The sequence below is a fragment of the Amblyraja radiata genome, chromosome 38 (genome assembly GCF_010909765.2).
Source record: "Amblyraja radiata isolate CabotCenter1 chromosome 38, sAmbRad1.1.pri, whole genome shotgun sequence".
Lineage (NCBI taxonomy): Eukaryota > Metazoa > Chordata > Chondrichthyes > Rajiformes > Rajidae > Amblyraja > Amblyraja radiata.
The window spans coordinates 5,883,305-5,896,406 of NC_045993.1; the positions used below are offsets into that span (position 1 = coordinate 5,883,305).

At 40.1% G+C, this 13,102-nt stretch overlaps 1 protein-coding gene across 1 annotated transcript in view; it reads right to left on the minus strand.

Annotated features, from left to right (window-relative positions):
* The window catches only part of mei1 (meiotic double-stranded break formation protein 1), a 68,681-nt gene extending 56,945 nt beyond the window's left edge, over positions 1 to 11,736 (minus strand). Inside the window, exons 1-7 of the mRNA XM_033013129.1 lie at positions 11,668 to 11,736; positions 9,638 to 9,761; positions 8,215 to 8,265; positions 5,744 to 5,817; positions 4,745 to 4,850; positions 2,746 to 2,949; positions 69 to 170 (exon numbers count right to left, since the gene is read on the minus strand). Of these exons, the coding sequence (XP_032869020.1) occupies positions 69 to 170; positions 2,746 to 2,949; positions 4,745 to 4,850; positions 5,744 to 5,817; positions 8,215 to 8,265; positions 9,638 to 9,761; positions 11,668 to 11,736 (730 nt within the window). The remainder of the gene's footprint in view (positions 1 to 68; positions 171 to 2,745; positions 2,950 to 4,744; positions 4,851 to 5,743; positions 5,818 to 8,214; positions 8,266 to 9,637; positions 9,762 to 11,667) is intronic.
* Positions 11,737 to 13,102: the final 1,366 nt, after the last annotated feature.

Here is a 13,102-nt window from a genome sequence, read left to right on the forward strand (position 1 = left end):
TTATTCACCCCCTCCCACCATTTCACTTTAAAAGACTATAATAATCCAATAACCTTGTGGTACTGTACCCTGCGGAACTACTTCATCTTCTGGGTTAACTCCTTCTGTTCCATATGAACTCATCATCACAGTCACAAACTGTTTAAACTGCAGAAGGTGCTTGAGAAGACCTATATTAGTGTGTAGAAATAATAATGTGAAGGAATTTTCATTTTGATTTTTAATAAATTATGAACTTTGAACAAATTATGAACAAATCAATGATTTTAACCATTAACACAAGATTACCTTGAAACTGAGTAGCTCAAGTTACCGCAACACATCAACTCCCGGACAAACTCAACGCTGTCTACGCTCATTTTGAAAGGGAGAACAGCAATGTACCTTCACAAGCCCCCACATCCCCTGATGATACTGTGTACTCAAGCAGTGGTCAATATCAGAAGATCTTTCCTCAGGGTGAACCCTCTGAAAGCATCCTGCATTGATGATATACCTGGCTGCGTTTTTAAAACCTGCACAGACCAACTAGCTGCAGTTTTCAGGGACATCTTCAACCTCACCACTACAGTCCATGATACCCAATGGCATTAAAAGGGTAGACAACAATAACTGGGAATTAACTCTGCTTTTCCACTAATAATGCCTGATCTACTATTTCCACCATTTAAAAAAAATTGATATTAGTAGTTTCCTGTGAGCCAGCAATTTAGTTTAGTTTTAGTTTACAGATATAGTGCTGAAACATGCCCTTTATCCCACCGAGTCCTCACCGACCAGCGATCTCCGCACATTAACACTATTGTACACACACTAGGGACAATTTACATTTATACCAAGCCAATTAACCTACAAACCTGTGTCTTTGGAGTGTGGGAGGAAACCGAAGATCCCTCAGAGAAAACCCATACAGGTCACGGGAGAACGTATGAACTCCGTGCAGACAACACCCATAGATGGGATCGAACCCGGGTCGCTGGCGCTGCCAGGCAGCAACTTGAATGCTGCGCCACCGTGCCACCCAATTAGGATCTCATAGCACAACTATCTTATATGCAGTATCTTATCCAAGATTCAAGATTCAAGAGGTTATTGTCATGCGTCCCAGATAGGACAATGAAATTCTTACTTTGCTTCAGCACAACAGAATATAGTAGGCATGAACAAGTAGCCAAGTACACATCCTCCTAACGTACAGCCATACATAAGAACGACCATTTGGGAGATTGTCAGGATAGTTTGCTGGCTGCTGTGGGGCTACAGGTTCTTGGCACCAGCTGGAATTCTGTAAACCAGGAAGAATTGATTTCTCCCCTTTTGTGAATGTTATCCAGAGACATGCCATCCAGGCCAACAGTTGTATTTTAAAAAAATAGTGTTTAAAACCTCAGCTGCCCAAGGTATGTTTGGGCTAAATTTGTTGGTATCAGCTTTATTATTAAGAATAGCAAAGATTTAACATTTTTCTCCAGACTATCTAATCCTATAAAACAACCCACTTCTGTAGGTATTTTCATGTGGGAACTCAGTTCACGGTTACATTTCCAACTTGCAAATGATTCAGGTTACAAATTGATCACAAGAACAGAACCTTGTTGTAACCTGGGGATCACTTGTACCTGGCATTATCAACATGCCTGATATTTTGCCAGTAAAATCAGAATTTTGAGTTGGGTCACTAAAATCTCAAAATAAACCTAGGCATAAAAATTATTAAGATTTGAGTATAGCTGTATTTAATGCAGCTATCTAGGTAAAACAATGAGAAGTATTGACTGGTTTATCAGGCGTCTCTTGTTTTTGTGCTAACCGCTACTTCTATTGCTACATGCAGTCTTTGAGGTATAGAAACTAAAGATAACAATAGTCTTTTTCCCCAAGATAGAGGATTCTAAAACTAGAGGACAAAGGGAAAGATTTAAGGGACCACAAGGACAACATTTTACAGTACACATTCATACATTTATGACTTTTTTTTTGTTTTGTTTATTTTATTAGAAGTTAATACAGTACAAAACAATACAGAAGCACCTAATTTTAGGTGCCAACTATGTCATACCGTAATCCATTCCATGTACAACCTCTAGTTTTATGTTATGAGAAGGAAGTAAGCAAGACAAGAAAAAGAAAACAATAGAAAGGGGAAAGAGTGGAAAAATAGATGGTAGAGAGTAGAAAAATGTGAAGTGTGTATATAAAAAATAAAATAAAAAAGAAAAGGTGGAAAGTAGAAATAGAAGAGAAGGCCCCTTAAAAGAGAATTTTTCAAATCTATATTCGGAGATGTAGATCTATCCACGTCATGAACTGAAATCAGCAATCCTTATGGTACCGCTGCATCACATGATTCCAAAAAGCCGATGAAAGGAGACCAACTCCTTAAGAATTGGTCATATTTATCTATTAGTCGGAGTCTCATTTCTTCAAGGCGTGCTATGTCCATCATATTCCTAATCCACATTTTAACCATTTATGACTTTTAAAGGACATTTGCACAGATAGCTGCATAGAAAAGGTTTAGAGTGCATTTGTTTGCAGTTTGGGCCAAACGTAGACATAATGGGATGAACCCAGTATGCCACCTAGGGGGGGTCAAACAGATGGCACTGCTTCTGTGCTGCATTTGTTTAATGACTCTTTGATCAGAAGAAGCTTCCAACTAAAAACAGTTATATGAAAACTAATAAACAAAACTATTTTGTGGAGCTAAAATATCACATAAAACATTGTATATTTCAAACTTACCAAGGGTGTTTATTTGCAGTTCTTTGGTCTGTGCTGCCTCCATAATTGAAATAATGAGCTTACAAAGTCTCTCACTGAAGTACATAGAAAGCTTCTCCACTACAGGAGGATAACTGTACATGGCACAAAAAATATAGCAGACCGATGCTCTCACTGCTTCATCAGGGTAAACCAGTGCTAGCCTCATATGCTCCAGCAGCATTGCTGATATATGAAGAAAAATACAATAAATGTTTTTTAAATGATTGTTTCGGACTGAAATAACATTTCATTAGTTCAACATGGTTTTAACATTTAAAGTAATTTTAGGTAAATAATCCTATTATGCTTTACAAGCTATTTAATTTCAGATTCCCAGCATTTGCAATTGTTTGGGGTTTTCACGTAAGGATGAATCATATTTAAAAATGCTTCACTATTCTTGGTCCCTTTGGAATCTTGAGAAGGGAGGGCAGGAAACGATGTAGCCAAAGGACACATAAAGAATGCAGTAGATGTAATGCATTTGGATTTCCTAAATGCATTTGATACGTTACCACAGCAGATTCATGACAAATATTGGAACATGAAGTCAGTGAAAAAGTAGTAGATCAAATAGCTGGCAGACTACAAACCAGAAAATAGTAAGGAACACGGGGATATGTTGAATAGGTCAGGCAAAGGAGAGTTGGAGACTCTCGCATGAGCCTATTTGGCAGACTGTCCCTATGATGACAGATGGCACAATGGGCTAAGTGTTCGGCTGGCGACCGGAAGGTAGCCGGTTCGAATCCCGCTTGGAGTGCATACTGTCGTTGTGTCCTTGGGCAAGACCCTTCACCCACCTTTGCCTGTGTGTGAATGATTGGTGGTGGTCGGAGGGGCCGTAGGCGCAGAATAGCAGCCACGCTTCCGTCAGTCTGCCCCAGGGCAGCTGTGGTTACAGAAGTAGCTCACCACCACCGAGTGTGACTGAGGAATGTATGAATTTTTTTTTTTAAATAAAAAAATTAAAGCGCCTTGAGTATTAGAAAGGCACTATATAAATCCCATTCATTATTATTATTATTATTATTATTATTATATGTCATGGAAGACACCTGTCGCTCAACTGAAAAGGTGCCAACAAAGCTGAAGCATCTACAAATATTTTCAGTTAGCAATGTGAAATAGATGATCCATTTTGACTTCCCAAGAATCCTGAATGTTAGAGAATCCAGTCTTTTATAAATTTGATTCACTTCATGTGATTATCAAGAAATGGTCTGAAGCACAACACAGTAAAGGGAATGGCACAAGACTACATACTAGATGAAGAAGCAAAGACATTTCTATATATAGTTGTAGCTGCTTCACCAGTGGCATCGACCTTGCTAAGAGAATATTAATCAGCCAATTCTGGAGGTCTCAAAGGGAGGAAAGGCGGTCCAGTGTGTTCAGTACTGCAACAACATACTGGTGCCCAAATGATTTTCTTGACCACTGGAAAATAATTGTAATGTTTTCCATTTGGTATATCTTTAGCTACACTGTAGATGAAATGAAGCAAAGCATAAATAATGCAGGAAACGCCTAAGCGGCTGTCAAATTTAAGTGAGAGTCATATGCAAGTTTTGAATGCTAATGTGCATGCAAAATACCTATTTCACAAAACTGGTGACAATTCAGCATTCCAAAAGACAGCTTTCAAAATTTGCTCTAGTGTCTGTCACCTGTGTTGTAAGTGAAAGTTTGTTCAGTTATTAACCATTCCAGATTATTTGAGAGGATCTCAAACCTTTTTTAATAAATCTTGGTTAAAAAAAACTTAACTTTTAACCAATTAATACTAAACGATGAGACATTTTTGAAAGTCTGTTTTTCCAGCTAAACATTAAATACAATGATACATTGATACAAATGAAACTGTCCAGTCGTCTGTCTGCTCTAGGAACTGGCACAATATATGGTAGGCTGGAAGTGTGTTCTTTTCCACATGCTAACATCTCATCTTGATATTTATGTTCCTCCAAATACTCACGATATTTGTGGATCAACTTCTCTGCAAGGAATGGGATTGTGATCAACAGTTTCCCCATCAATGTAAAAACAGGTAAAGTTTTCCTCATACTGCTTTTTTCTGACAACTGGTAAAAGAATAAATAGGATATCAACACTCTCCGACTAAAGAAATTCCTCATCTCCTTTCTAAAGGAACGTCCTTTAATTCTGAGGCTATGATCTCTAGTCCTTGACCCTCCCACTAGTGGAAGCATCCTCTCCACATTCACTCTTTATTCTCAAACTTGCAAGACTAGGTAGCATTATGGAGAATCTATTTTGAACCCTTTCCAATTTAATGATATCCTTCCTGTAGTTGAGCGACCAGATGTTCTTTTGATTGTTATTTTATGCAAAGTAAGCAGAGTTGGTGAACATTGCTGAATTTCAATGGGAGCGGCTGCAAATGGCATACAAGAACAACTGCAAATAGCTTGGAGTTGAGATGGCAAGTTGCATGCTGTTGACAAGGGCATCAGAGTGCAGACTGGTTGCCTGACAAGCAACAGCAAAAACTCTGGCAAGAGGGCAGCATTTTTGTGGACTGTGAAGCCACTGCAATTCTTGTAAAATATATAGGCGAATAGATTTTAAACTGTTGGAATATCCAGCACAATCAGTGCAATGAAAATTTCAAATATGACGGTAATAAACTGAGTCTGCGCTAAAGCAATTTGCACTTTCATTGCAGCAATCAAACCAAGTCAATACTGCTCATTCTGCAAAATATCATCTCAATCTAAAGAAAGGTCTCGACCCGACCTATTACCTTTCTATGTTCTCAGTGATGCTGTCTGGCATGCTAAGTTCTTCCAGCACTTTTTGTCCTTTTTTGCATTTAAATGGTCTGAAGCTTAGTGAAGTAAATAAAAATTACATTTCTCAACAGAATATGTTGCTTACTAGTTTAATACATTTCTGGATGAATTATCACCATTATGAAAATATTGCAATATATCTCATCTTTGGAATAACTGACCTGTTTTTGGCATTGATCCAGCACGCAGCATACAAACTCATCTGCCTTAAATTCCTCAGTGAGAAGCACAAGAACTGAAAAAAAACATCAGCTCTGTTGGTTGGACCTGTAAATAACCTACCCACAAATCGTTCTCATATTCCTGCATCAACAACTACTTTGGTGAGCCAATTCAAGAATAATAAAATGCATTTCAAAAGCAATGTAATTAGGAACAGAATAACGTTTATTTTTCCCTAACCTCAGTTAAAACTCATGGTTTGGCAATTGACTCATTGGTGTACCAATTCCAACAATCCCTCCAAGCCGGTAGGGCTTTAGTTCCCACACTCTCTTTAAAGTCACCCCTCCTCATTCCTGCATAGCCTGCAGCTCTCTGGGATCCTGGTTCTTTTTTCTAGTAATCACTTGAACCTTACCTGGTTCACTAGAAAATTTATTATACAACTGCACTATATGACGACTGAATAATGTGAATTAAAAGACTGTGATATCAATGAGAGTAATATTCAACAATCCAGAAAATCTGACAGTTCATCCAGTGATGGAAATGGGTTTTAGAAACTAGGGGTACTCTAAGGTTCTTGAGGCTGAGGTTGGGAAGGAGGGGAGGGGATTTTGTTTATGTGCGGTCATACCCATGTAAGAGTACAAGAATGCATAACTTGTTTATTGTGTATTTATAATATAGTTTATTGTGTATTATATGTCATAGCTGCTTTCTTGCATTTCTTTCACTCTCTCTTTGTTGGCTGCAGCCATCGTCTGCTTCGGTGAGGGAAGCAGATCGGTGATAGATCAAAAGGGCCCTCGCAGACTGTGTCTGATTGACCGCCAAGTGACCAGCGCATTATGTGATTGGACACAATGCCCTTGGAGACAGTGGCTGATTGGAGGGGAGGAGATCGATTTGTTGGTTGGACGGGAATGTTAAGGGAAGCTGGTCGGTGATTGGACATAACCCCCTTAGAGACAGCGGTTGATTGGCCACCAAATAATCGGTCACAAAAAATTGACAAATAGGAAAACAATAAAATCGGAATTCCGATTTAAATCGGAAGATCATGCCTGATCTGCAGCAAAGATATTAGTATCTGCTCAGGTATCTTTGATCTGCAGTTCCTTCCTAATAAAGAAGAACCCTGGTCCTAACTCTTGAAATTGAAGTTAGACATAAAGCTGGAGTAACTCAGCGGGACAGGCAACGACACTGGAGAGAAGACCCTTCTTCAGACTGAACTGAACTCCCGTTGGTGAGAGTACTTGATTGTCTGCAGAAGTGTCTCGACCCGAAACGCCACCCACTCCCCAGATCCGCCACCCATCCCGTTGAGCCACCCCAGCCGCTCCGTGTCCACCTTCAACTCCAAATAAAAAACAGTGCTGGAGGAAATCAGCGGGCCAGGCGGAACCAGCAGAGGGAATGGACCAGGAGCCGCCATGGGCCAGAGTTCCACCCGCCCCCCCAACAGGAAGGAACCACAATTGCAGCCCTCCCCGCAAAACGCCAAATTATTCCGGGAATGCCAAGGCAAGAGGGTGAGAAAGCGCGAGAGATCCAAAGGACGGATTCGGATCCCAACTACGCCTCGCTGAGACCTCGGCAGAAGTTTTAAAGCTACGGCCCCCTCTAGTTCGAGCCACGTGAGCTAAGATACCACGTTGGAAACAACCACGTTCGCTACTTGACTGAGTTCAACCTTGAGAACCTATCGCCTATCAATCACCGCGATTAAGGTAACCCCCCTTCTGGGGGGAGGGACTATAAAACCCTGGATGCCTGGACATAACTCAGTCACTCTGCAAGATCGCGAGGGACAGGCCACGACTCTCATTCTAAGCTGTGAATCAACTGAACTGTGAGTCTGCAAAGTACTTGCAATAAATGATTTGTTAGCCCTTAATGAAAATGAAATGGGTTGCTTGGCCTGCCCTGTGCTTGAAACTGCAATGAGTTAGATTAGCTTCTAAGCATTGACATTTGTCACAGATAGGAGAGATATTTGGAAAAATTCTGTTTAATTTTGTTTTAGAATAGTGCAATCTATGTAGTACTTTGAATTGTATTAAAGAGTGTCTGGTATTTAACGAGCATTGATGTATATGTTCTAAACTTTCATCCCATATATCTTTCATTATGGGTTGAGCCAATTCATTTTCCCATGCTTGTCTATGTAATTCCGTCGACGGGACATCAATATCTACAGTATGTATTTTAGTAAATACAATATGGTACGCTTCATCAATCTTGATCACATACAAGGAAGGACATTACTTTTTTGTAGATCATGCTCATATAGTTAAAGCTTCAGTCCCCGGCATGGGTTGAGTTTGTAAATGTTGAATCTCAAAAAAATTAACCAAAAGTATGCTCGTGTTTGGGAAAAGGCAGGAAAACAAGTCTGGTAGCACAAATGCATGAATCATATGGTACTATATTAATGTAGCATGAATCATAGCAATGACATTACCTTCAATCGCCAGATTAATTGTGACATCATCTTCAACAGATTGCAGCATATCTACAATTAACACGAAGCATAAAATATAAAGCATATCTATTTAAACATACTAAACTAGACATTCCTTTACTTCCTCTTAATAACACTAAACCAGCAATCGAGGGTTATCTTAACACTGCTTTGAAAAACTAACAGAGCGAGATCTTCAAATTCCAAGGATCAAGATTCAAGAGAGTTTATTGTCATGTGGCCCTGATAGGACAATGAAATTCTTGTTTTGCTTCAGCACAACAGAACATAGTAGGCATGACTACAGAACAGATCAGTGTCCATATACCATTGTATAAATATATACATACACAAATAAATAAACTGATAAAGTGCAAATAACAGATAATGGGTTATTAATGTTCAGAGTTTTGTCCGAGCCAAGTTTAATAACCTGATGGCTGTGGGGAAGTAGGTATTCCTGAACCTGGTTGTTGCAGTCTTCAGGCTCCTGTACCTTCTACCTGAAGGTAGCAGGGTGATGAGTGTGTGGCCAGGATGATGTGGGTCTTTAATGATGCTGCCAGCCTTTGAGGCACAGACTGAAGATGATGTTGAAACTGAAAATTCAGCACAATGTTCTCTAATTGGCACTGCAAGTCTATGACATTAGCCTCAAAAGTGATCTCAATAGCCAGCTCTTAACAGGAGTTAGTAAAACACATGCAACATTACCTGATAGATAGCATTATTACTGAATCTATGGATGAAAGATGATAGGGATGATTTGGTAGAGTGCTCCAAGAAGGCCAAAAGAGCCACCTACAAACTGATGAAGAATGATTCTCACAGAAAGCATGTTCTTTGTGAAATGATGTCCCCAGTGACACCGGCGATCAAACATGCAAAAAATAGATTTGCAACCTAACCCCCCCCCCCCCACCACCCCAAATTTCAAGCTGAACTTTTTTTTTTTAACTGCCAGGGAATTTCTGGGTCCATTTGGTGAAATGCAATTGTTTGCATGATTACAAAGTTTTATTTAATTAGAACTAAATCAAAAAATATTCATATTCATTGAATGAAACCATGATAAGTAATGTTCTAGAAAATGTTGTGCATTTACGAAATAAATTTAGCTTAGTTTTAGTTTAGTTTATTATTGTATTGTGTACCGAGCTACAGTGACATTTTTTGTTGTTGCCTGCTATTCAGTCAGCGAAAATCATATATAGTTCTTTCATGCGCTTTTGAGGTTGAAAGCAAGAACCATTATGGGGGGGGGGGGGGGAAGAGTAATGTATCTAATTATACTATATTAAAATAAGAGTTCTTGCTGATCCTTAGGTACCTGGAACTTCTAATCCTTTGCAGTAAATATTCCTCACATTATATAATTGAGAAAATATTACAAGAACTCTGGTTTTGAACACACAAGACTTACCCAGCAAAGTAGTCATAAAGTGAATGCACACTCGACCATCCATTGAGAACAGTTCTCCCACAGTGTGAGGGAATCTTTCAAGAACATCCTTGAAGCAAGCAAGCGTATATTTTTTGCGAACAATCTGAAAAGCAACATTTACATCAGTAGGAAACAGTTACTAGAAAATTTCACTCAGTTGATTAAAAAAAAAGAGCAAACACTTAATTTTGGCTTGGAGAGCAACATGGATGTACTCATTCATGAATCATAGGAAGTTAGTATGCAACTACATAAAGCAAATAGGAAGGTCTTTAAATTACCCAGATCTTGTAATGGCTGTGATGGCTTTCTGTCTGTGTGTAGCATTCTCCAAAGTACAAATATTCACACACTACACACGTCTTCATAAAAACCCACATGCTGGATCCTGGTGGGCATATTCAACCTCCTTTTAAATGAAGTTAGTCCCAACAGAAAACTTCCTCATTCCCCACTATTGGTCCAATTTTTGCCACACCATTGGTGAGGAGGGAGCGGCGACCAGAAGAAACGCTGTCGCATGGGGCTACGACGTGAGCCACAGCAACAGCCGTGTCACCGGAACATGCGGTTTTACTTTGAATTTACATTACATAGATTAGTTTAGAGATACAGTGTGGAAACAGGTCCTTCGGCCCACCAAGTCCACCCCAACCAGTGATCCTTGCACACCAACACTATCCTACACATACTTGAGGCAAATTAAATTCAATCAGGAAATTAAGTTACGAGTTAATAAATTTTAGGAAGGCAAATAAGGTATGGAAATGAACAAAATGTGACAGAATAAAATAAAGTTTAAAAGAACACGTACACACATCCCTGCAGAAAGCATGCCATAGGGTGCTAAGAAGACATATAGGATAGGGTTTTTTAAGTTATTGTTTTATTTTGTGCTTATTATTTGTTGTCCTAGGAGTACTGTGTTCACATGCCCGTTATGCTGCAGCGAGTAAGAATTTTGTTCCATTATCAGTACATATGATAATTAAACTTAACTCTTGTGTGTGAGATTGTAACTAAATTCGGAGAGTAGAGTCTTAAGGGTGATTTTCTGGCATGGATTGAGGATTAATTAACAGAAAGAAAAGAGAAAATAGCAATAAATAACTGATTTAAGTTGAGAATTTGCAACCAGTGGTGCGGCTCAGAAATCATTATAAGACCCCAGTCGTTGATAGGGCTGTTGAGAGGATATAGTGAGGAATCAAGGGAGAAACAAAGGTCAAGTGAATAGGCAAGGACATTACAGGTGGAATAAATAGGTAAAATGAGGTCATGCATGTGGTAGAAAAAGAGAAAGGTAAAGTGTTTTTTTATGATGAACAATTGAAAGCTGTTTGTGGCGTCTTTGTATATGAATCATTGAAAGCTAATGTACAGGTACAATGAGCAGTTAAGAAGTCAAACCACGCTGACCGTTATTACATAAAGATTTGGACTAGACGAGCAGAGGTTTCTTGCTCCAGTTATATAAGGCTCTGGTGGTACTGTATCTGGAATAATAGTCTCTGATAGGGAGAAATAATAAACTTGGCATCGAGCAAATATTGTAAAGGTTTACAGATTTGCTTCCTGGTTTGGCAGATGTCGCTTTAGAAGAGATTACACAGACCTGGCTTATAACAGTGGAATTTATAAAAATGAGTAATAAGGAACTGCAGATGCTGGTTTACACCTCAGACACACAATGCTGGAGTACTCAGCGGGACAGGCAGCATCTCTGGATAGAAGTTTTGGGTCAGACCCTTCAGACTGAGAATGATGATCTAATTGAAACATTCAAGTGCCTGACACATGATAGAAAAGGATGATCATGTAGAGTGATAATCTACTGAGCTATGAACCAAGAGCTATGAAGTGGGATTATGCTAACATCCTATTTTAGCCAGCATGGACAGTGATGTTTTGCACCGAAAACTTCTGATGATTCAATAAAAACAATGGCACAATATTGAAAGACCAGTTAATTTTACACACTAATTATGATATACTTTTTCACTTCTTACCGATACACTGTTTTCTTCCACCATCTCAATCACGCAGGCAATGCAGAGCAACTGTTCCCTTTCCTGCATTTCGTCTCTAAACCGTACTGTCCAATGCCCATCGTGGCGGGAATGGCTCCATTCACAAACCACGTTACAATTGCCAGGGCTCAAGTCCTCCATTTAGCACAATGGCTTCCCTCCCAACTAAAAACATAAAGATTTAATTAATACAAGGTTAACATTTAGAGGGTTGCTAAAAAGTCAGCTGCATCAAAATGATTTAGAGATGATAACACGCATTTTAACATGATTTTAAATGAATGTTTTACAATCCAAATGATTTTTTCCTGGATACAGATAACCACATTTTGCAATTTCTCCAGTGATGCTGCCTGACCCACTGAGTTACTCTAGGAGTTGGTGTCTGTCGATCTTTGGTATGAATCAATCAGCATCTGCAATTCCGTTATTACAGTTCCCTTTACACATCTGTTCTACAGCTCTCCCGGTCCTGATCCGTACCCTAATCCTCTCCTCACGCACCCACTTTATAGCGTAAATAACGCTGTCATTCAATCTCTGATCCATTATTCACACCAACCCTCTATAATTGACCGAATCGGCCTCAACAAAACCCAGTAACTCATGCCCTCTGCCACCCCACCCACCACCAAATATACTAGAGGAGCTCCTCTAGTATCTTTGCCCACCACCCTCGCTTGTCCAGCTGCTGAGCTTCCACGTTCGCACACATCGAAAGTACGAAGATAGACCAAAATGCTGGAGTAACTCAGTGGGACGAAGCAGCATCTCTGGGGTGTGGCCCTTCTTCAGACTTGACCCGAAACGTCGCCCATTCCTTCTCTCCAGAGATGCTGCGCTGAGTAATTCCAGCGGGTAGACAAAAATGCTGGAGAATCTCAGCGGGTGCAGCAGCATCTATGGAGCGAAGGAAATAAATAGGCAACGTTTCGGGCCGAAACCCTTCTTCAGACTTCAGACGGGTAATTGAGTAATTCCAGCATTTCGGTTCAAACCGGCATCTGCAGTTCCCTCCGACACACGTCGAATGCGTGCCTCAGAAAGGCCAAGCAATCTCCGAGTTGAGACCAGCCCCAAACCCACGGCTGAGAAAGCAGACGCCACCCACGCTGCAGGTTCGGCCGAAAGCAGCAAAATGGCGGGCTCAGTGGATCTTCGCGCCTTCTTTCCCCGCCAGCGGACAACCTGCGCCGAGCGCGTGTCTCCGGCAGCGGCAGGGGACACGCGCCCACGGGAACGCGCGACGACGACGACGACGCCAGCCGCGCCCAAGTCTTCATTTACAAATCACTGGTAAAAAAATAAATGGCATTTAATATTCCAGCAAGATAATATTTAATAATAAATGCTCAAGTACTATTGTATATTCCTGCACCGCTCTGCAACAAGGGAACAATCTTTTTTTGCCCCC